General features: G+C 42.0%; 1 protein-coding gene across 1 annotated transcript in view; it reads right to left on the bottom strand.

The window, feature by feature from the left end:
* Positions 1-15,937, bottom strand: part of agbl1 (AGBL carboxypeptidase 1) — a 142,699-nt gene that overhangs the window by 92,613 nt on the left and 34,149 nt on the right. Inside the window, exons 7-10 of the mRNA XM_074634045.1 lie at positions 4,328-4,536; positions 3,779-3,944; positions 2,977-3,035; positions 2,886-2,916 (exon numbers count right to left, since the gene is read on the bottom strand). Of these exons, the coding sequence (XP_074490146.1) occupies positions 2,886-2,916; positions 2,977-3,035; positions 3,779-3,944; positions 4,328-4,536 (465 nt within the window). The remainder of the gene's footprint in view (positions 1-2,885; positions 2,917-2,976; positions 3,036-3,778; positions 3,945-4,327; positions 4,537-15,937) is intronic.

The raw sequence follows: 15,937 nt of genomic DNA, 5'->3' as shown, positions 1-15,937 counted from the left end.
TGTTAGTCACTCTGGCAGTCTGCCTACTTAGTGACATTTTGAATACATATGACTCACGAGTGAATAAAAGCACTCGCATTCACAGCAATGGCACAGACAGCATTACGATGTTCTTACTTTGGATGTTTTTTGTATACAACCTGTGAACCAATCACAGGAAACGTCTGCATCTTGATCACAAGGATCTCTTTGAACAACAGGGTGGTGCAGTGACTGTGCAGCTTCCTGTCCTGTTGAGTTTTGTCATCACAGTGAGGTTGCTAGGTTTGGTACCAATTATACCACAACCTGTGCTCACCAACGGTATCTAGCACCTCACAAGGTAGATGGGGATGCTGCGCGGAAGTACTGGGCAGAGGGAGGAAAAATGTGTTGTTTCTCCAAATAGTTCCAGCATGGAACTCCCCCTAAAACCACAAAGTGTCATTTAACATGCGCAGGTTTATACATACATACATATACTGTGTATCCCAGGTGTTGGAGCAGTTTGCTAATTCAGTGGTGATGAAACCTAACCCCATACGGACTGGATCATCTGTTGAAAGATACTAGTTTTTTTATTACAGTTGCCATGGGTACCATGGAAAAATACATCTGGTCAGGCTTCAAGTTATGCGTTTGTGTCAGGCAATCCAGAGAACGGACCAATCAACGTCCTGTGAGGATTTACTGCAGCTACGGGTGTGGTGTGACGACACACAGAGGCGACTGTTCGATCTAAACAACAATAGCGGCTCCTGAAGAGGTTATCGTAGATGCTGCAATAGCATCAGTTCTATTAGAACTGGAGAGTATTTCTTTCTTTTGAATGAAGAGCAAAGAACGGCACTGAAGACAAGGTTTTTGCTCTTCTCCCGACTGGCATCGGCAAGGGTTTGATTGACAGATAGTTCATCCAGTCCACCTTTTTGAAAGTGCCGGCTTTTTTTCAGTTTCCAACCAGGTCAGGTTAATGGGTACCTTGCAAGAGGTCAAAAAACTCCAGTGGTAAAACCCCTGCAAACCCATCCACTACTGAGCAGACAGACTGTAGCCTACATACAGTATGAGCCGAGATCGACCGGTCACAAACATTAGCCCACAGACGCTTGTGTCATGAAACCCGACTACTGTGACTACTGTTTCTTCTTTTACAATTTCTCCCTGCAAAAAGCACTTGCTGTGTACACAAAGTTACAGCGTCAGTAACAGTGATGCAAGTTCACGTCGCTAACTTTGGCGCAAATACATTACAATGCATTTCCTGTAGGCCTAAGCTCTTCACCATAAAAGTCTCCATGTGATTTGTCAATGCGAAGCGTTCAAAGTGAAACGAGAGCAGCAGGAAGTGATTGCTTTGAATTAGCACTAACACAACAGATGCAGTCGTAACGCAGCTCTAGGAGCTAGGTGGCCTGAATCAGGATTGCAGGAAAGAGTAAGTAAGGGCTATATTAAAGGGGACATATTTACCATTGACGGAGCATTTTGGCAAATTTTTCTTGGGCGCTCCCCACATAATCAGCTGTGCTGCTCATCCCACAAATGCATGATCCTTACAAGCTGGACATCATTGTGAAGGTAAATAAACAGGCTTTCCAACGATGTAAAATACAATGACCATTAGCATTGTAACAACAGAGAAATAATCCACCAAACACAAGTTTCCAAACTTTGTTTTTCCAGTTTATATAAAGTTGTGGCTGGTTGGAAATGGAGCAGATAGAGGATACCGATTTCACCGAGCTGCCGCTAGCCATCTAAGGCTGCAGCGGGCGCCGGGCAGCAGCTACGATTTCTCCCGGCCCGGCAGTTTTCTGTGCAGCCTCTCCCGCCGGCCCCAGCCACATGACTTTTATTACTTTTATTTACTTTTTCCTGATAGTGGCGTCCAAGTGTTTTGTTGAAGCTTGTTTTGTTTAGTGGGCCTAAAGGTAAATCGGGTTTGATTGTGTGAGGGACAGATTAAACCTTACTTAAACCTTACCAAACCCATATAGGCTACTCACTGTGAGAGGAGAAGAAGTGTCTCCTGATTGCCTGCAACTACCAACATCTCTCAAACAGCTCATTTTGCAGACAAACGTGTCCACATTTTAGATCAGTAGAAAAGTACCCAGTTTAAAAGGCTAAAACCACTCGTTCCAAACCCCCAAACAAAAAGCCACACAAGTCAGCAATGCAGAGACAGTTCATTCAAAGCTTATTACCTGAGAGTCAAATTTACCTTATTAATTTAGATTAATTTAATGTTATATAATAATGTTTAAAAAACATAAATTAACAATAATGTAATGTTTTGGAGTTAAAATATCTTCATTTGGGGGCTTTTCCAAACAAATATTAATATGTGATTGTATGCAATTAAATCAGCATATATATACAGTATATATATCTGTGTGTGTATATATATATATATATATATATATATATATACAGACATGGACACAATTGTGTATATATATATATATGCCACCTCCAAAAGTCTCCATGCCACCCTCTTGCCAATATATCTGTAGAGCCGCCACGCGCTGCTGACATGGACCGAGCTTTAGACTTTCATTTGGGCATTCTTGACTTCATTCTCTCTTTTCAGTCTCTGTGTGTGCACACAGCCATGTAGACTCATGCCCTTTTATGGGGATTGGCAGGCCGTTAACCTGCTAATTAGGATCAACTGGCACACGCCTTCAATTTACGAGGATTCATCATTATGGATGATAGATTACTTAGGAAGATCTCGGTGAATGAGACCCAATCTTTCTAATGCTAAACTAGTGTGATGAGTGGAGATATAAAGGAAGTTGTTCATACAAATCCTAACTACTTTTTTAGGGTAGTCAAAAGAAATTAATTTAAACGACTAATGAATAACAGAATTGTTTTGTTTTTTCTCTGCTAACTACCAATACTGGCCCTCATGACGTACTTTGGTGACTGAAAGTAAACACAAAAACTCATGAACACAAGGCCACATAGAGCCACACACACACTTACATAGTCTGCCTCTTGGATGTCTTCAGCCTCTTCGTCATCACTCTCCTCACTGGTCTCATCTGGATACAACCGAGACAACAAAGCAGCCAGCGTCAGTGTTCTGTACTTAATTGTCTGTTGGGAAGTTTACTCATGACTTTTAGTAAAGTGAACGCTGTAAAACTGTTACAACTTTGTAGATATTTGTTGTTGCTCTGATTGGGAGGAAACCGACAATATCCAAAGATTCATACAATGTCGTACTCCCACATTTTTAACATCTGCACATCAGTAAAATGAATGATAATAATCATCATCATCATCACCACCACCAATATTATTATTATTATTATTATTATTATAACAATTGCATTACAATTAATTAATAAAAGGGATTTCAAACTAACAAGAAGAATCTTAAGACAAAGACGTGATATTATTACGAACTGGGGCCCCGGAGAAGACTGAGGATGTCTTGAAAATGTAAGTTAATTTTTTTCTGCCACTGGGAATATGGACTACACTACATCCAAAATATAATATAGAACATTACATTAAATATATAAATACTCAACAAAATAGGCCAAGAAATGCAACGCACTTCAATAAATACTATTCATTTTTTCAGTCATAAAACTTTGACCAACTCGTCTTAAAATATTCCCAAATTGAAAGTATTGCATTGTATGTTACATTTATTCGGTTTATTATGATTATTTACTATTATTTTACATATCTTACAACTCCACTGATCTGAGTCAGTAACTGTTATCAAAGGGTGCTTCTGCTGCACGTTGACATGAGGTGAATACTGATACTGTACCTGGTTCCGCATCCATATCAGGCAAAGCGCATGGTCTTCCAGGCAGGGGGAAGGTGTACGCGGACTGATCTGATGTCAGTGGAAGAGGGGTTTTAGGAAGACACTTCCTCATCAGCTGCACAGAGAGCTCCACCAGAGACTCCAGACCTTTACTCAGCAAACACGTCTGCAGAGAAATAAAAAAATAATTAAAACTCAGTTAATATATCTATCTATAGAAAAGTAAAGGACTGTACTAACAGGGAAAGAATGTGCCAAAAGACGTCCATCAAACTTCATCTTGGGATGACAGTAGTACTGATGTGTTTTCAAAATGAAAACTTCAGTGTGGACGTAAGGGGGGGCCCGCGCTGAGCACAAGGACGCAAAAGAAATCTTCACGACTGCATATGCGTGCAAAAGCCAAGTGAACCAGTTCACAGTATGACTTTCTGTTGATGGTGAAAGGGAAATATTTGGTCCCATTAATAGATCAGTGCAGTGAGGAGAGGGCAAGGAGACTGGAAATAGTACAGACAAAAAAAAACAATCAGGAAATCTGAACTTCACCTGTGTAGTTTCATACAGCAGTCTGATGCCTCCGTGGGATACGAAAGCCTGTCTGCCTGCAGTACTGTGGGTGACCTTATGGAGGCAGCGCAGCAGTGCGTGGCGGATTGCGATGGCAGCATGTGGAGCTCCCTTGCTGTGCCAGTCCTCGTAAAGCCGCAAGAGGCCAGAGATGTAACCCTTAGATACCACCGAGCAAACATTAGCCTCTGTGAGGGAGAGACACAGACAAACACAGGAGAGGGAGGGGGAGGATCAGTACTCTTCTTCTGTTGACATCCACTTCAATAATGGCTGACTGGAGAGAACGTGGACTGAGCAAATCCACATCAAATCCGGCGATGTACAGACTCAAAATTTACTTAAGATCTGGGATTCCTAACTACGTCTGTTCATTTGGCCACATAATGTCACTCGGCCCGCTCTTCATCCACTCTGACCCACAGAAAAGCAGCTGTGTGGAAAAAAGCAGTGTGAATGGTGGTCTGGCTTTATGTTACTGTGACTGACTGGTAACCTGTCCATGTGTAGTAACTCATAACGTAATAACAGTTTTGTTCATAATGTAATAAGTTATTAGCATTATTACATTTAGGAATGTACCGATACCACTTTGTTTCAGAACGAGTACAAGTACTTAGATTTGGGTACCCGCCGATACCGAGTACCGACATGAGTACTTCTCTGTGCCAAAAGACCCTCGTTAACAGCCAGCTGGAGGGTGTGAGCGACGCACGACAGGCTGGGGAGTCCCGCATACGAGGCGGTGCGCCGCGACCGGCTCTAGTTTGGCTTGGAAAGGCTCGGGACGAAGGTGGCTCGCGGCTGCAGCTTTACAGCGCTCCCCGCCCGGACCTCGCCGCACCGTGACGGGGCTCCCTGCCCCCGGTGCGACTGTCGACCGGAGCGGACTGTCCTCAGTGCGCCCCAACCGCATCGTGCCGCGGCCCACGTAAAAGGCGCCAGAGGTCTGTGGCGATGTCGGCAACCCACCCAACCTGTCTTGAAACACGGACCAAGGAGTCTAACGCACGCGCGAGTCAGAGGGTGCAAGCAAAACCCTGTGGCGCAATGAAAGTGAGGGCCGGCGTGCGCCCTTAACGTAACGTCACGCTGCCATAAAGTGGTGTCGGGGCCGTTGTATCGGAGCCGTTTTGCGAGTACATGAGCACAGTATCAGTGCATCCCTAATTACGTTATAAACTGAGCAAAAAAAAAGTTGAATATTGTGATAAATTCAGCACATAATGTAACAATTTTAAAAAAAGAGCACTCTCCCTGTCTTCTTAAAGCACAGGAACCCTCTAGTTTTACATGACACAAGTGGAGTAGATCATTTAAAGCTACTGGACTTTGTTTGGTCAAGAGGACATTTTCATGAAGCCTCTTGGATGTGAGACTGCGAGATATCCAGTGACCTGGACAAATGAGAACCTTCACAGAGATGATGGTGAATTTAATATACTGGTGAAATAATTGTTCCACACGTCATTATTCCAGTTCTTCAGTACTTTTTTTGTAGCAGCATGGGAACCCTTCTTATGTTACATTAAATACATGATGCAAGAGACATATTTACTATTAACAACAACAATATTTTACAACTAGAAACAGTTCTGTGCTACTGTAGAAACATGACGGCCAGCTCCGTGAAGAGGACCTACTCCGTAAGTAGATAAACCAGGCTCATTGTAGGGTAAGGAAAACCCAGCGATTCTTAGTTTCAGGTGATTACACACTGAAGAAAACATACTTATTAATATTATATTCCATTTCTGCCAAGAGATCCCCCTAAATACTACATACTGCTTCTTTAAATAAAGTGAAAAAAATATAATTAAATCTATGCAAGAACAACACGCACAATGTTGCAACGAGGAATTGTAGGTTCAAAACCCTGTTTCATAACCTTTACATTATAGATTAAACACCATGAAATTAAAACTGAAACAATTGAGTATTAAAAAGGGGAAAAAGCTTGTTTTTTTCCAAAATATGTCTTTTATTTCGAACCATCCAAAGGATCCATGCCCTCATCCATCGGGTATCTTGACCAAAAAGCTGCTTGACGTGCAAGGAAAGGTGCGTCCTGCTACTTTGCTACAGATTCATGATGCTAATGCAGCAGTTTTGATCTTTCTCAAGCTGCAAATTATCAGCTAAAGAATCTAAAAATATATATTTGTGGCAAAAATGGCACGAAAAGCTCTCTGAAGAAGTTTGAAACGCCATTGAAAAAGCCAAGCATTGACATGTCAACAGACAGGCATAACTCAATAATGGTTGATAGTATATTTAGTGGGTAAGTTAGGGCTTGCAATGGAGAGAGTGTCAGGGTCAGCATGACTACTGATACTAGGGCCTGTATAAGGCACAACATGAGGGACAGCACTTGGATCAGTGTGAGGGACTGCATTGAGGCCAGTCTATTATTCGAGCATTAGAGCTCACCCCTCTCCCTGTCTCTCCGTCCGTTTACTACGGACAGTGGCACCTGACACAACGGCGTTGATAAACAATGCACATGCATGTGAGGTGATAGGTCAGAGTCAAATTGCATCACAGCAATCAGTGGACTAGGTGTCAGTGACGAATATCGTTTGGCTTGATTAAACTACACGTTTTGAGAAAAAAAAAATACAATTCAGGCTTTTATTCATAAAAAATATAATATCAGAGTCCAAAAGTTAAAAGGGACTTTTAGGGGCCCCCCTAGCACCACCGCTCAGATTTTTTTCAACTTGTGACCATAAACAGTTACAAAACTCACTCAACTCTCACCAATGGGTTGCAGGCAGATGGACAACAAAATAGGTTAACAGGTGTAGCAGATAACAGTGAAGGGCACAGACCCTCCCACAATTAGTATAAATTAACTTAATATACCGTATGTACAACATAACCTTAAAGGGACTCTACGTAAGAAGAGTGAGAATGAGCGTGGTGTGTGACTGAAGGCAAGCAGGCAGAGGTGCAGAGGAGCAGAGTACAGCAGAAACTCCGACCCTGGAGACCAAAGCTACGGTCTCCCCCGCGTCCTCTGGCCGCGGCCAACACTGTTTAACAGACGGGCTTAGATACAACCAAGAGGTTTTGGTGCTTCCGTGTAGTTTGTGTTGGAGTCTTGTCTGAACAGCGTAGCCACACGCGAGCACGCATGGGACACCGACCCGCAATGATTTCTACATGTAAGAAGTTACAAACAGTCCCTTTAATATTTACATATATAAAGTACAAATGAACATTACATGATACAGTTTAAATACAATGCACAATAACCTGAAGAAATACCAAACAAAAGACAACTTTACCAAGTTGTAGCCATTTAATTGTGTCAACAATGTGAGGAACTTCTACAGTATCTGTGAGTCCCAAAACCATCAAGAAAGCATCTGAAGTTTGCCTTTTTCATAGGTAAGGATAACCTCGACAAATAAAGCAAATATGCTGAAATACTTCTAAATTTGAACACCGTGCAAAAATAAAGATAAGTGTAAATAGAGCTTCATGCATCTTTAATGCTTTTCAAACCGGAGTTAAAAGCTGCTTTAGAGAGTAATAGAATGTTTAGTTATTGTTGTCAGGTCTTCATTCGCTCCTGAAAAGCAGAGACAAACACAGCAGTGAAGTATGTAAGATGCCAAACACAGAATAAGTGTTGTTCGATTAAATATGCTCCCAGAACAGTTTGGGATCAGGAGGGAAACTGCATTCAAAATATTGGTCGCCAGGAAGAAAAAAAATACTTAAAATCTAAAAATATGACTTGATATTAGCTTAATTGTTGCCTTTATGTTCACTCCAAACATTGCATTACAGATCAAAGTGAAACACTGAGAGCAGGCTCATTTCGATGTTCTAGTTTATGGGGCGAACGCAGTCCCCTTGATGTTTTGTGCAAATTGGCACTTTGACATGAAGCGCAAGCACAATGTTGCATAAATCATGTAAAAGCTCAGAGCCCACCAAATCTCTCGCTGCCTCTGGAGTAGTGACTCTCTAAACTGTCACCGCACAAAATGTGTCCATGAGCTCTGACAAGAGGATTAGAAAGAAAAAAACTGTGTACACAACAAGAAAAGAAAAAAAAGTTTAGACAGAGAGAGAGAGAGAGAGAGAGAGAGAAGGAAGCATCATTTTATTTGCTGAATTGATCCCACAGGGTCACAAACCAGCCAGATGCTGCTTCTTCTCTGTGGAATTAATCTTAGGTATGACATGAATTAAACCAGAGTGTCATCTCCCATTCCCTTTAAAAGCTAGGTGCGCATCATGGTTATGGCGTTTATTGTTATGAATGAAGCTTCAAAGCTTCCAACATTTCTGTGCAGCCCTAGAATTGTCTAATTTTGACAAGTATCATAATCCGTTTAATGATTATGTTTGCCTCTCTGTTTACTGTTCTGGCTCGTGCTGCCAGTAGTGGTAACTTGCAAGGCAATTGCCACCTACATGGTAGCAGGAGTTGATTGGGCTTGACGTGACGGGGCAGCTTGTACACTACCTTAAAACCTGTCTGGTTCCATGTGGTATGAGTCTGTAATCCGATACTTGGAAGACAATAGGTTTAAGGGAGAGGACTAACAAATCAACTCCACGAAGTCAGGAGTGTGAGAGAGAGGGTCTACTTGGGCCAAAAACCAAGATCCGCCTTGGAGCATGGAATGTCCGAACCATGTTTGAGACCTCCAAGGCAGCACAAGTCCTCAGTGAGATGAAAAGGAGTCACCTGGACATCCTGGGGATAAGTGGAAGTCACTGGAGTGGCTCCGGACTTCAAGTGCTGTATGATGGATCTGGCACAATAAATTGGTGCATAAAAATAGCAAGAAATTAAATGTTTGACGCTCAAAATTTCCATTGTGAACCCGCCGATGTAGACGCATCTTACTATCTGAATAATGCACCTTTTAAACATGAGGGAAACACTGCGACATTGACTTTAGACCAGGTTGTTGTTGATCAGTGACGCAATCTCTTTCTGTTGCCTCAAGATAGCAACGCGCCAACAAAGCACCTGACCACACATCATTTTAAGACCAACACGCCGATGGGGCGCACAGAGTACATTTGCTTCTTACAAAACGTGGAAGAGCTGGGCGTGAAAAAGACAACTGCGTCAGTCTGAAACTAGCAACGACAGTTGTGCTGCGTTGTGTGCTGCTTTGCGCCCGGTGTAAGATAGATAGGGCCTTGTATATCTTAACAGCTCGTCCAGAACGCAATAAAAACACATCCTGGCTGTGTCGATAATCAAGATCAATATTCAGGATCCCCTGATAATAACCCCCTAACCTTTCCTCTCTCGCACCACTTTCAGGACCTGCAGTTTACCTCTTGTAGGTCTACCCATGAAACATTGATGGATTACCAAACATGCCTCCTGGGCACAGACCCAGAGAATCAAAGAGTCATGGAGCTGCTAAGCCACGTTTCCCTGCTCCCAAGAGGATGAACCATTTCCATTTTAGAACTCCATGCGCTTTCCTTTAGCACCACGCTCAGGACAAACTTTAGCTGCACTATTGATGAGATCTACGAACATCAACAATGTCACAGTGTTTCTCATTCTTTCAACAGTTTCATGTTGTTTGGGTGTGATGAACACTGAGGGCCACTAACAGACTTCAGGCTGTTAGTATTGCTAATAAAATATCCGATTCTGGACCCTAGCCTTCAAATAAAACAAATGTTCTGTCCTTGTTCCATAATAAATATATTGAGCAGGACCTCAGAAGATAACAGCCATAGCTAACAACCAAGAGCTCTTCACAGCGCCACATGCTCATAGACACATACTGTACTGTGACAGCTGCCAATTCTCTGGTGCTTGCTGTTGTTTCCCTTTTCCCTGGTGTTTTTTTGGTTGAGTTGCTGAGTGATTAGAGGATTATTCAGTTCACCTGTTGCACAGGGTGTGGGGACAGGCTCTTAAATGATAGTTGAGAGCAGCTTGGTGCATTCCCCTCTTGGCCAATCAGGGTGTAACAACGCCCTTTCTGTAGGGCTTAAAAGAGGAGGGAAACTGCACACCCAGTGTCATTCTGATCTCTCCTTCACTCAATGCAACATGTGTTATCAGCAAAACCAGAAACTCTGGTCTGTTTTGGGCCCTTTTGGGATTCTGTGATCTTTGTGTTTTGTTTGTTGAGAGTGTTGACTCTCCTAGTTAGGGAAACAAGTTAAGTGCCAATCAATTGGGTTACCTGCACTGGGACGATTAGGTGCTATTTGTGCAACGATCTGGCTTGCCTTATGATAGCCTAACGCCTGCAGGCTGTATTTTTGTATTCTATTCATTTGTTGATTTTCAATGAAACCCTTTATACCCATTTCTTTTAGTGTATTTTATTTGGGAAAACTTTAAAGGAGGGTAAAAGGAAAAGAAAAACCAATATTTCAGTTTCCTTAATTGTTTGTTATTATAGAGGCATTTGTTCATTATCATTATTAAGGAGGCATTTTATTTTATATTATTATGTGGATGGGAACTGTTTTTCAGTCTTCTGACTGAACAACTAAAGTCTGGGGAACTCAGTACCGCCACAGTACTGTCTGTCTATAGCAGCTGAGAATCAAAGAACCTCTGCAGACTGGAGGAAATAGCACGGTCCAACATGCGGGAGGGGACCAGAGAGGTGTGGGGCTGCATGTGTGAAGTATACTGTTCATGAAATACAGAGATAAAGTAGAGTATGTCTGTGAGTTTATACTATACAGTAAGAGATGAAACAAATCCTCCATTCAGAATGTCTCACACACTAAATGAGTATGATTCAACCACACACGCGCACACACACACACACAAAATGAGATCCATCACCATCAGGTGCTCAGCCTGGAAGCACAGTGCAATAGTGACCCCTGCAGGAACAACTGAACCATTATAACACAGAGTTCTGCTCTGAGACAAGAACCTTCAGGAGAGGAGAGGAGAGGAGGGGAGAGTTTTTTTTGTTTGGTTTTCAAAATCCCTTTTATTTAAACATTTCAGAGAAATAAATATCAGATCACTGTCACATCATTCACCTCGAGGTGAACATACAACAGAAAAAACACATTCATTCAAACCCCCCTTAAAGTCCATATGCGGCGTATATATTATTATTATATTGTCTATCATTTGGTAATAGATGTATTCCACCATTAGTCAGGCCTTCAGCATTCCCCCAAATCAACGCTGCTGGCACCCTGAGCCTGGTTCCTGCGCGTCAGCCAGATGGCCTACTTGGCAGAACCAGACAAAAAGTGTGTGTCTAGTCTTTCTCTTAGCAGAGTATTTTGGAGCACAAATCACAAGAAAGAACCTCCCTGAAACCACCTCTTTTTAAAAGCTCAAACAGTGCCGACAGCCGAGGACAAGAGCCCCCTTCATTCTCTCCTGCAGGAAGGAGTTCAACTCCAGCTTCTTCTCCTGCAGCAGATGACCCGTATTGGGATCTGAGTCTCGATGTAACCCTTCCACAATATGCCCGATGCTGGCTTCAAGCTCCTGAATTGCTGCCTTGATCTTAGCAGTAGAATGGGAGGTGTACTGCTGACAAAAAAACACATGTGACTTTCAAACCTCCCACCACTGATTCAAAGAGTTATATCAGTTTGAGTTTGTTGTTAAAAAAGCCAGTAGGACTTAACCCTTTGACCTGGCAAAGTGATTGTAGTCTATGCTGACAAAGTGGTGGCCAGTGAAGCCAACTGGAGATAGATACAACTGTGAACTAATCTGGACCTGAGGCTTTAGGGAATGTAGATCCTGTCTACTCTGGCTGCACTCACCCTGTTATTACTGACCCTCACCGTATGTATTGTCTAGATTGTGGATGTTTGAACCTCCATGTGTCTGACAGATCCAGCTGTGAGATGATACTGTTAAGGCTCTGTGATGACTTGTCCTGTCTACAGGGAAGTCTAAAGTGCAGTTCACATCTCCTCCAATACTTAATTGGTCCTGATGGTAATTCTTCAGCTCATTTTCTGCTCCTTGATTTGGAGCATATATGTTGACAAAGCAGAACACAGAGTCCTCTATTTCTGCCCTGACAACCAACAGCCGACCCTTCACCACTTCAGAAGAGGATAAGACAGTAGCATTAGCAGTTGTTCTAAACAGAACAGCTACACCCACACTAAAATGAATGCCATGGCTTAGGGCATATGACCCCTCCCACCATAAGCCCCAATCTCAGCTCAGGTCAGGTGACTTTATTTGTACCCGTAGATAGATTTGTTTTGCAGCAAAATAGAGGATGGCATCCGTATTGACAATAAGGTAGAGCACAGACAAGAGACAGACACACCAAAAACATGACAAAGAGTACTCAAAGGCTTACGGGTATCAGGACCCAGCAAAAAGAGAAGGACACAAGAACAATATAAAAAAACTGAAATATCAGGACAAAAAAGATGAGTATAATAAATAATAAAACGAGAAAAGGGATAAACTTCCATAAATATGTGCCAAAGCTGCTGGGACTTATTTAAATGAACAATTGCAGCTGGAACAAAGCTGTTCCTGTAGCGCTTTGTTCTACACCTTGGGACCCTAAACCTCCAACCAGATGGGAGAAGCTGGAACTCACCAGACAGAGGATGAGAGTCATCGCTGGCTATCCGCTGTAACTGTCTGGTATACAGGGACTCTAAGCTCAGCTGTGACTCACCAATCAGCCGACTGGTATATTTAACGATCTGACTCAGCCTATTTCTGTCTTTCAGAGGCAGAGTACCAAACCATAAAACTGGTGAAAAGGATAAAACAGACTCAATAAAAGCACGATAAAATAATGTCATCATGGTTTTTCCAATGTGGAAGTAGGACAGCTTCCCTCAGCAGAACAGACGCTGGTGCCCCTTCTTTCACACAGCTTCACAATTCGCCTCAAAGTTCAGTGTAGCGTCAATGATAGTCCCGAGGTATTTATATGACTGCACATGTTCGACAGTTTGACCCTTAATGTTTGTCACTTCATGTTAATAGGCATGTTTTCTAAAATCAATGATCATATCTTTGGTTTTAGATATGTTTAGTTGCAGATATGATTCTTCACACCATTTGACAAAGTCATCAACTACAGGGCCATGGCTGCTCTCATTGCCCTGAAGCAGACTGACAATCACAGAGTCATCCGCATACTTTAAAATAGTTTGATTTTTAAAAGTGCTTTGACACATATTAGTGTAAAGGATAAAAAGCAAGGGCGAGAGCATGCACCCTTGTGGGGAGCTTTGAAGAGCCCACTTTGTTTGATAAAAACCCATTGACTCTGACTATCTGTGTTCTGTTGGTTAAAAAGTCTAAAATCCAGCCCACAAGGTTGTTACTTAAGTTAAAATGTTTTAAAAGCCTGTGGGTTAAAATGTGTGGTTGAATTGTGTTAAAAGCAGAGGAGAAGTCAATGAATAAAAGCCGGGCATGACACCCATTTCCCTCCAGGTGTTTAAAAAGCAGGTTAAGCAGAGTGAGTGTGGCATCCTCCACTCCTCCGTTAGGCCGATATGCGAACTGCAGCGGATCAAGTGCATGTTCGGTGCTTTTTTTATTTCTGACCTTACCAGTTTTTCAAGAGTTTTCATTAGGATTGAGGTCAGGGCGATTGATCTAAAATCATTTAAAATAAATTGGGACAGTTGGATTTAGGAACCGGGGACAATAACAGCATCCTTCCAGACTTTGAGGACATGCTGTGTTTCTAAAGATTTATTAAAAATCTGTCTCATCTGATGGAATAGTGTGTCTCCTGCTAAAACAACACATGAACCCTTTTCTTAATGGAGACCTCAGGAGATTAAAGCCCCTGTGTGCCTATCTCTTCCACCTTGATATTCAAAGACCCTATTTTGAGGATCTGCATGGAGAGTTCAGAGAGGAGGAACAAGCAGAGAACAGTGAAAAGAGGAAAACACCATGTTGCACATGATCATATTACTTTTTTAGTGTTGTTTTTTTTCTCCTCAAAGTGGTAATATGCTTTTTGAGACGGAAACGTTTCCTTTCATCCATAAGGTCATGACCTACCAGTTTTTTTAAGTACATCAACAGATCTGATGAACATGCCTGTGTCACTGAAGTAATCGCTCACTTTAACAGACCTTTTGAATGTTTCATCCAAAAATGGGTTGAAGTCCTCTAAAGAATAGAGATCTGTGAACCTGTTAAAGGTTATAGTCCATGTCGTCCTCACATGATACCTGGCTATTGGACAGCCTGTCCTTCATTCATGTTCACAGTATGATCTCTGCTTGCAACACTTGTGGTAGCTGCTTCCTCAACATTTACTGCTGGCTGTGAATGTTCATCAGTGTCTAGTGTCGGTGGTCAATCGGGTTCGTTGGTTTCTTCTGAAGTGACCTGTGGGTTCTTTCTATCCCCAGATTGAGCTGTTGGATGCTCCACCTGTTACTGAGCCTGAAGCTCTGAGTGGAACCACAAGGTCTCTGAGCACCTGAGGAGCTGGGATATGTAGGCATTTATAGATGAATTTAAGATTAGCAGATTTAATATAATGATCAAAACTTAACATATTCAATTTCTTAAGAACACGGCAATGATGTAATCTTATTGGCTTCCTGTCCAAAATTGGAATTGCTCGACTGTATAAGAGGCTTGGTTATGTTGATGCTGCTTGTGACCAGGAGGTTACACAATAACTTAAATGTGCAAAGATTACCACTGTGAAGTTTAATCAGGTATATTAAATTTGGAGAGTGGATGAATAAGAATATTGTGATTTAATATGTCAAATGCCTTTTTAAGATCCAAAAAGACTGACCCAACTATTTCACTTTTCTAAAATGATGATTTAAGCTGTTCTATAAGAAAGCAATTAGCAGTCTGTGGAATAATGTGGACATAAGCCAAACTGTAATAGATGTGAATAGATTATTTGATTCCAAATTGGTGTCAACACGCCCCTTGGTGTCACTTTAGGATTAGCCAAAAAAAACACTATAGTTAGGTTTAGGAAAGAACTACATGGTTGGGATTAAAACTACTACATTTGTACAGTGAAAATAACACTGAAGGTTATGAACACACAACACGAACAAACAGCTGATTGCAGCGTGACGAACGGGACACAAACAGCGGTCTCCTGGATGAAAGCCTTGCATGTGTTAAACCCATCCACTGATCAGGCTATATAATAGGCCACAACAAAAAACGGACAGAGAATGTCTAAGAGGCGAATGTTAACGACACAATACATAAACTAATCGGAGCCCAAATGTGATGCTAACGTTAGCTGTTGTGGCTAGCCCAGTTCCGTTACCAACATATAACGTCAGTAAGTGCATATCAGCTACATTACCATCTTCATCATTATCTTCTTCATCGTGTCCCAGCTGCCGGGCGATCTCAAGCCTCATGTTGTCCTTTATTTGGTTGTTGAGATAGTAGTGTTGGCCGTACATTATTTGGTATTGAGAAGGGGACAGCCCATTTTTAATCCAAAACACAAATAGTCACCAAAAGAAGAATGTCCCATTGGACCAAAAGAAGCACATTTGTCTGACAGTAAGTTACCCTCGAAAGTTGGAACAAACGATTTCATTGGTCAAACATATTTCTGCAGGCGAAAATCGGCTGAATTTAAATATTTTTCGCACGCACAA

Source organism: Sebastes fasciatus, chromosome 4, assembly GCF_043250625.1.
Source record: "Sebastes fasciatus isolate fSebFas1 chromosome 4, fSebFas1.pri, whole genome shotgun sequence".
Classification (NCBI taxonomy): domain Eukaryota; kingdom Metazoa; phylum Chordata; class Actinopteri; order Perciformes; family Sebastidae; genus Sebastes; species Sebastes fasciatus.
Note: the sequence above shows the minus strand (reverse complement) of the source record. Positions and strands in the feature narration are given on the sequence as shown.